General features: G+C 58.9%; 1 protein-coding gene across 3 annotated transcripts; it reads left to right on the plus strand.

Annotated features, from left to right (window-relative positions):
* Positions 1-809: 809 nt before the first annotated feature.
* GPAA1 (glycosylphosphatidylinositol anchor attachment 1) lies at positions 810-6,425 on the plus strand. Of its 3 annotated transcripts, XM_025394010.1 has the most exons (13): positions 810-1,241; positions 2,508-3,031; positions 3,353-3,532; positions 3,618-3,729; positions 3,926-4,073; positions 4,151-4,252; positions 4,346-4,542; positions 4,625-4,821; positions 4,934-5,087; positions 5,255-5,350; positions 5,501-5,691; positions 5,782-5,952; positions 6,091-6,425. In XM_025394010.1, the coding sequence occupies exons 2-13, from the start codon at positions 2,958-2,960 to the stop codon at positions 6,332-6,334; spliced, it is 1,866 nt and encodes a 621-aa protein (XP_025249795.1). In that variant the 5' UTR covers positions 810-1,241; positions 2,508-2,957; the 3' UTR covers positions 6,335-6,425. The 3 variants fall into 3 exon arrangements, with proteins under 3 accessions (XP_025249795.1, XP_025249796.1, XP_025249797.1); XM_025394012.1 differs by lacking the exon at positions 810-1,241 and having other exon boundaries at positions 2,915-3,031; positions 3,353-3,536; XM_025394011.1 differs by lacking the exons at positions 810-1,241; positions 3,353-3,532 and having other exon boundaries at positions 2,778-3,031.
* The last annotated feature ends 691 nt before the right edge of the window (positions 6,426-7,116 follow it).

Genomic DNA, 7,116 nt, shown 5'->3' on the forward strand with positions numbered 1-7,116 from the left:
GGGCTTTTCCTGCTGCTTACCTTGGGCTCTAAAAAATACAACAGCCAGGCATGGTGGCTCACACCTGTAATCCCAGAACTTTGGGAGGCTGAGGCAGGCGGATTGCTTCAGGTCAGGAATTTGAGACCATCCTGGCCAACATGGTGAAACCCCGTCTCTACGAAAAATACAAAATTAGCTGGGGGTGGTGGCACATGCCTGTAATCTGAGTTACTCAGGAGGCTGAGGCAGGAGAATCTCTTGAACCGGGGAGGCGGAGGTTGCAGTGAGCCGAGATCGTGCCACTGCACTCCAGCCTGGGCGACAGAGCAAGACTCCATCTAAAAAAAATAAAAGTACAAAAATTACCTGTTCTCATGGATCACTTGAGGTCAGGAGTTCGAGACCAGCCTGGCCAACATGGTGAAACCCCATCTCTACTAATACAAAAATTAGTGTGGTGGCAGGTACTTGTAGTCCCAGCTACTAGGGAGGCTGGGGCAGGAGAATCACTTGAACCAGAGATGAAGGTCACAGTTAGCCAAGATAGCACCACTGCACTCCAGCCTGGATGACAGCAAGACTCTGTCTCAAAAAAAAAAAAAAAAAAAAATTGTTCTCACATGGAGTCTTCAGTTTTGACCCTTCTCTCTGCCCACCACTATTTATTTGTTGAGACATAGTCTTACTCTGTGCTCAGGCTGGAGTGCAGTGGTGTGATCACGGCTCACTGCAGTCTCAATCTCCTAGGCTCAAGTGATCCTCCCACTTTGGCCTCCTGAACTAAGACTACAGGCATGTCCCACCTACCTGGCTAATTTAAAAAGAATTTTTTTGTGTGTAGAGACTGGGTCTCATTTTGTTGTCCAGGCTGGTCTCAAAGGATCCTCTCACCTCACCTTCCCAAAGTGCATCCTCTTCTTGAGCAAACTACCCCTTCATTCACCTCTGGCCCACAGACCTGCCGGAGCCCTGACTACCAGCCCCTGCAGTGTGGACCCTGGGGCTGCTGCTCCCCTAATATTCCAAGGATCTCTTGGCCTGGACAGGGACAGTATGCTCCCCTACTTTATACTGCACACACCCCAGCTCTAGTGAAGCCCATTTTGGCCAGTAGTGCTATCAGCATCTCTGCGGTCATCTGACTCAGAAAACCTTGGTGCTGGGCTCATGCTGTGACTCCACTGGGACGTCCTGAGTCATTGGCAGTCTCACTTGGCATCCATTCTCTGACCGCCGCCGGCTTTCCACCCACCTGCCCTGTTGTGGGAAGTCAGGGACCCCGAACAGAGGTACCCGCTAAAGCCATGGCAGAACATAAATTGTAAAGATTTCACGGACGGCCAGGCGCGGTGGCTCAAGCCTGTAATCCCAGCACTTTGGGAGACCAAGACGGGTGGATCACGAGGTCAGGAGATCGAGACCATCCTGGCTAACACGGTGAAACCCCGTCTCTACTAAAAAAAAAATACAAAAACTAGCCGGGCGAGGTGGCGGGTGCCTGTAGTCCCAGCTACTCGGGAGGCTGAGGCAGGAGAATGGCGTAAACCCGGGAGGCGGAGCTTGCAGTGAGCTGAGATTGCGCCACTGCACTCCAGCCTGGGCAACAGAGTGAGACTCCGTCTCAAAAAAAAAAAAAGATTTCATGGACATTTATCCCTTCCCCAACCAATACTCTTGTGATTTCCTATGCCTGTCTTTAATCTCTTAATCCCATCATCTTCATAAGCTGAGGATGTATGTCAGCTCATGACCCTGTGATGATTGCGTTAACTGCACAGATTGTTCGTTTAAGGCATGTGTGTTTAAACAATATGAAATCTGGGCACCTTGAAAAAAGAACAGGGTAACAGCGATCTTGGGGAACAAGGGAGATAACCTTAAAGTCTGGCTGCCTGTGGGCCAGGCAGGGCAGAGCCATATTTCTCTTGTTACTGAAAACGGGTAAGAGAAGTATCGCTGAATTCTTTCCCCAGTAAGGAATATTAATAATTAACAGCCCTGGGGGAAAAGAATGATTCCTAGGGGAGGCCTCTGAAATGGCCGCTCTGGGGGTGTCTGCCTTATGCAGATGTAGATGGGGATGAAGTGCCCTAGTTTCCTGCAGCTCCCCCAGGCTTGCTAGGATTAGGAAATTCCAGCCTGGCGAATTCTATCAGACCGGTTCTCTGCTCTTGAACCCTGACAATGCGTGCACAGCCGGACATGGAAATTCATTAGTGATTCTAGTTTCGCCATGGCCTTCTGCTTTGTGATCTTTTGTCGCCCTTGAAGCATGTGATCTCTGTGACCCACACCCTATTCGTACACTCCCTCCCTTTTGAAAATTGCTAATAAAAACTTGCTGGTTTTATGGCTGGGGGGCATCACGGAACCTGCCGACATGTGATGTCTCCCCCGGACACCCAGCTTTAAAGTTTCTCTCTTTTGTACTCTTTCCCTTTATTTCTCAGACCAGCCCCACTTAGGGAAAATAGAAAAGGACCCACGTCGAATATCGGGGGTGGGTTTCCCGCGATACTGCCCAGAGTCATCACCTCTGACTCCTGCGGGCCTTCCAGTGGGCGATATCTCGCTGCCCCGACCAGCTCGGCCTGCTGTCGGGCATCTTCTCTGCTCTCCTCCGGCTGTAGGGCTACCTGCCTCCCTCCGGGGCGGTGCACTGCGGGTCCGACTCTCCTGGGGGCAGCGCCTAGCGGGCTCCCCAACCCGCTCGCGTCCTTCTGGCTTCACCCGCGCGGCCCACCCTGCAGCCAGCCGCTGTCTGGGCTTGCGCGCCGCGGGCAGTACGGAGTGTTGGCGGCGCGTCTTGTGCTCCGGACATGCGCGCAGTCGCGGGCGCCGCTGGGACCGGAAGTGCGGGCGAGCGCGGTCCCCGGGTCTGACAGGAGCAGCCTGCGGGCACCGCGGCGGTAGTTGGAGGCGGCAGAGGGTCTGGAGGCGGCAGAGGGTCTGTCGCCGCGCCGCCCTGCCCCGCCATGGGCCTCCTGTCGGACCCCGTTCGCCGGCGCGCGCTCGCCCGCCTCGTGCTGCGCCTCAACGCGCCGCTGTGGTGAGAACAGGGCCCGGGGAGGCGGGGACCCGAAAGCCCTGGAACTCGCGCTGGCGGCGGCCCTTGCGCGGTGCCCATCGAGGGCCGGGGCCGCTCCGGCTGCTCGCTCCCCTCCGGCTGCTCGCGCCCTTCCGCTGCTGCCCTCTGGAAGCACTGAGGGTATCAGGCCCAGGCTCAGCCCTCCGGTCCGGCGTCCCGATGCCAGGACTCCGGGTTTAGGTCTCAGACCCGCGCGATCGACCCCGGGTGCGGAGGCTGTGGCCTCGGGTCGGCGTCTCAGGACCCGCTGACGCTCCGATGCCCCTCCGTCCTCTCTCACAGCGTGCTGAGCTACGTGGCGGGCATCGCCTGGTTCTTGGCGCTGGTTTTCCCGCCGCTGACCCAGCGCACTTACATGTCGGAGAACGCCATGGGCTCCACCATGGTGGAGGAGCAGTTTGCGGGCGGAGACCGTGCCCGGGCTTTTGCACGGGACTTCGCTGCCCACCGCAAGAAGTCGGGGTGAGCGGCAGAGCAGGGCGTATGGGGCAAGCAGTGGTGGCTAAGGCCGGGGAGCTCTGCTCAGAGGCTCCCTTCGTGTCTGCAGGGCTCTACCAGTGGCCTGGCTTGAACGGACGATGCGGTCAGTAGGGCTGGAGGTCTACACGCAGAGTTTTTCCCGGAAACTGCCCTTCCCAGATGAGACCCACGAGCGCTATGTACTGGGGGAGTGGGGTGTGCCTGGCACCTTGGAGGGAGGGGTCTGGGCTGGGTATCACCTTGGCGGGTGTCATGGGGCCAGGAAGCTCAGTGGGAGGGGAAATCCCTGGTGGGCATTGGAGGGCTAGAAAAGGGGGGGCTTCAGCGCCCTACCACAGTTACACTGAGGTTCCCCCCCCCCCATACTGCATACAGATGGTGTCAGGCACCAACGTATATGGCATCCTGCGGGCCCCGCGTGCTGCCAGCACGGAGTCGCTTGTGCTCACCGTGCCCTGTGGCTCAGACTCTACCAACAGCCAGGCTGTGGGGCTGCTGCTGGCACTGGCTGCCCACTTCCGGGGTGAGGCTCAGGGTTGCTGGCCATGGAGGGGTTTGGTCAGTGCCCCAGACCCTGCTGATCCTGCTTCTGGCCTCCAGGGCAGATTTACTGGGCCAAAGATATCATCTTCCTGGTAACAGAACATGACCTTCTGGGCACTGAGGCTTGGCTTGAAGCCTACCACGATGTCAATGTCACTGGTAGGTTCTCTTGTCCTGCATGCTTTGGTCTGCCTCTCAGGTTCACTGCCCTCACCAGATCCCCCATCAGCGTTCATTCACTTGCTCCTACAGGCATGCAGTCGTCACCCCTGCAGGGCCGAGCTGGGGCCATTCAGGCAGCCGTGGCGCTGGAGCTGAGCAGTGATGTGGTCACCAGCCTCGATGTGGCTGTGGAGGGGCTCAACGGGCAGCTGCCCAACCTTGACCTGCTCAATCTCTTCCAGACCTTCTGCCAGAAAGGGGGCCTGTTGTGCACGCTTCAGGGCAAGGTGGGGCTGCCTGCCTGCCTGAGGGCTGAAGGGCACAGGGTCTGTGGGAGGGCCTGTCTCATCCTGTCCTGCACCTCTAAAGCTGCAGCCTCAGGACTGGACGTCATTGGATGGACCGCTGCAGGGCCTGCAGACACTGCTGCTCATGGTTCTGCGGCAGGCCTCCGGCCGCCCCCACGGCTCCCATGGCCTCTTCCTGCGCTACCGTGTGGAGGCCCTAACCCTGCGGGGCATCAATAGCTTCCGCCAGTACAAGTATGACCTGGTGGCAGTGGGCAAGTAAGTAGTCTCTGGTCCCCCCTTTCCATGCCCAGGATGATGTCCAGCTGGGGCGGAGTGGGGGATGGCCTGGTGGCTGTGGCCAGCCATGAACCTGCCCCACACCTGACAGGGCTTTGGAGGGCATGTTCCGCAAGCTCAACCACCTCCTGGAGCGCCTACACCAGTCCTTCTTCCTCTACTTGCTCCCCGCCCTCTCCCGCTTCGTCTCCATCGGCCTCTACATGCCCGCTGCCGGCTTCTTGCTCCTGGTCCTTGGTCTCAAGATATCCTCTGCCCCTTGCCATCTACTTGTGACCAGCCTCCAGTCTCCTCAACTCTAGGCTGGGGAGAGTGTTCTATTCTGATGGGGGGTGGGGTACAGGGGTAAGCCCTGGGTCCCCCTCTGGGCAGATCCCATTACACCTCTTGTTGGGGTCCTTGATTGGGCTACGCTCTGGAACTGTGGATGCAGCTGCATGAGGCCGAAGTGGGCGTTGAGGAGCCCGGCGGGGCTCCTGGCCCCAGTGTCCCCCTTCCCCCATCACAGGTGATGGCATCCCCTTCTGTTGTTGGAGTGGGTTTCCAGGGTCTGACTGGTGTTTAGTGTTGCAACTTAGCCTCAGCTGGTGGGATGGTGGTGGTCTTTGGGGATCCCCTGGCCCCAGGGCCCATCTCCAAGAGCCTGTGTGCCCTGCAGGGTGTGGGGCTGGCCTCGCTCGTGGCACCTCTGCTGATCTCGCAGGCCATGGGACTGGCCCTCTATGTCCTGCCAGTGCTGGGCCAACACGTGGCCACGCAGCACTTCCCAGTGGCAGAGGCTGAGGCTGTGGTGCTGACACTGCTGGCAATTTATGCAGCTGGCCTGGCCCTGCCCCACAACACACACCGGTGAGAGGCTGGGCTGGTTGCGGGGTGGGGTAGAGGTCCCCTGGACATGCAGACAGTCTGTGGGTTGTCTCTGAGCCCTTTGTCTTGCAGGGTGGTAAGCACACAGGCCCCAGACAGGGGCTGGATGGCACTGAAGCTGGTAGCCCTGATCTACCTAGCACTGCAGCTGGGCTGCATCGCCCTCACCAACTTCTCACTGGGCTTCCTGCTGGCCACCACCATGGTGCCCGCCGCTGCACTTGCCAAGCCTCATGGGCCCCGGTATGTATGGATCAGCCCCACTTCCCCCAACGCCTGTGCCCTCATCACAGACCATACCGTCATTCAGTAGCCCTTTCCCCCAACTTGGTGTCCATGCCCCTACCATGGAGCCTACCCTGATGTTGCTTCTCCACCCAGGACTCTCTATGCTGCCCTGCTGGTGCTGACAAGCCCAGCAGCCACGCTCCTTGGCAGCCTGTTCCTGTGGCGGGAGCTTCAGGAGGCGCCACTGTCACTGGCCGAGGGCTGGCAGCTCTTCCTGGCAGCGCTGGCCCAGGGTGTGCTGGAGCACCACACCTACGGTGCCCTGCTCTTCCCACTGCTGTCTCTGGGCCTCTACCCCTGCTGGCTACTTTTCTGGAATGTGCTCTTCTGGAAGTGAGATCTGCCTGTCTGAGCTGGGACAGAGACTCCCCAAGGACCCCATGCTGCCTCCTTCCGGGGAAATAAACGAGTGTCTGTTTCAGCAGCTATTTGAGCTTCTGGCCCCCTGTCCATGTAGGGCCCCAGGGCATGGGGGCGAGAAGCCTCTGCCTGCAGGGTTTGGCATTCCCTCACCTCCTCCCTGGCAAGGGCTGCTGTAGTCCACTTACTGGTTAGCATTCCTGCCAACTAGGGCTCTGCTGCTGCATCAGCCCTGGGAGGTGAGCCTCAGGTGCACTCTCAGCCCTGGAGGGTGCCATGCAGGCTTGGGGGGCTGTGTGCATTGCTGTGTGGTACTGTGCCAGGAGTGGTGCTGGGAAGGAGAATACACCATGGCCATGGTTTGAGGGCCTGACAGGAGCTGAGGCACCCAGAAACCACCTGACATCATCTTTACTGCTAGGACTAAGAGGCTGGAGCTGGAGCCCTGCAGAGGAGGCATGGCAGGGGCCCAGGGAAGGCCAGTGCCTTGGTGTGGGATTGGGATGGAGCAGGGAGGAGCACCCAGCCTGGCTTCCTCGGAGTTGAGTCAGCCCAGGTGAGATGCCCACGAGGGGCCGGGCAGGCAACACAGTGGAGCAGGTGGGGCATGGGGACAAGAGCCCCACGGGAGAGGGCACTGATGGGCCAGCAAGGAGAGAAGTAGGCTGTCGTACCAGGACTCTGAAAGGAACTGGGAAGACCACCGTCTGTTCCGAAAGAAAGGAAAAACCTGTGGCCTTTTGGTGATGCCAGGGCCAT

The sequence above is a fragment of the Theropithecus gelada genome, chromosome 8 (genome assembly GCF_003255815.1).
Source record: "Theropithecus gelada isolate Dixy chromosome 8, Tgel_1.0, whole genome shotgun sequence".
NCBI lineage: Eukaryota > Metazoa > Chordata > Mammalia > Primates > Cercopithecidae > Theropithecus > Theropithecus gelada.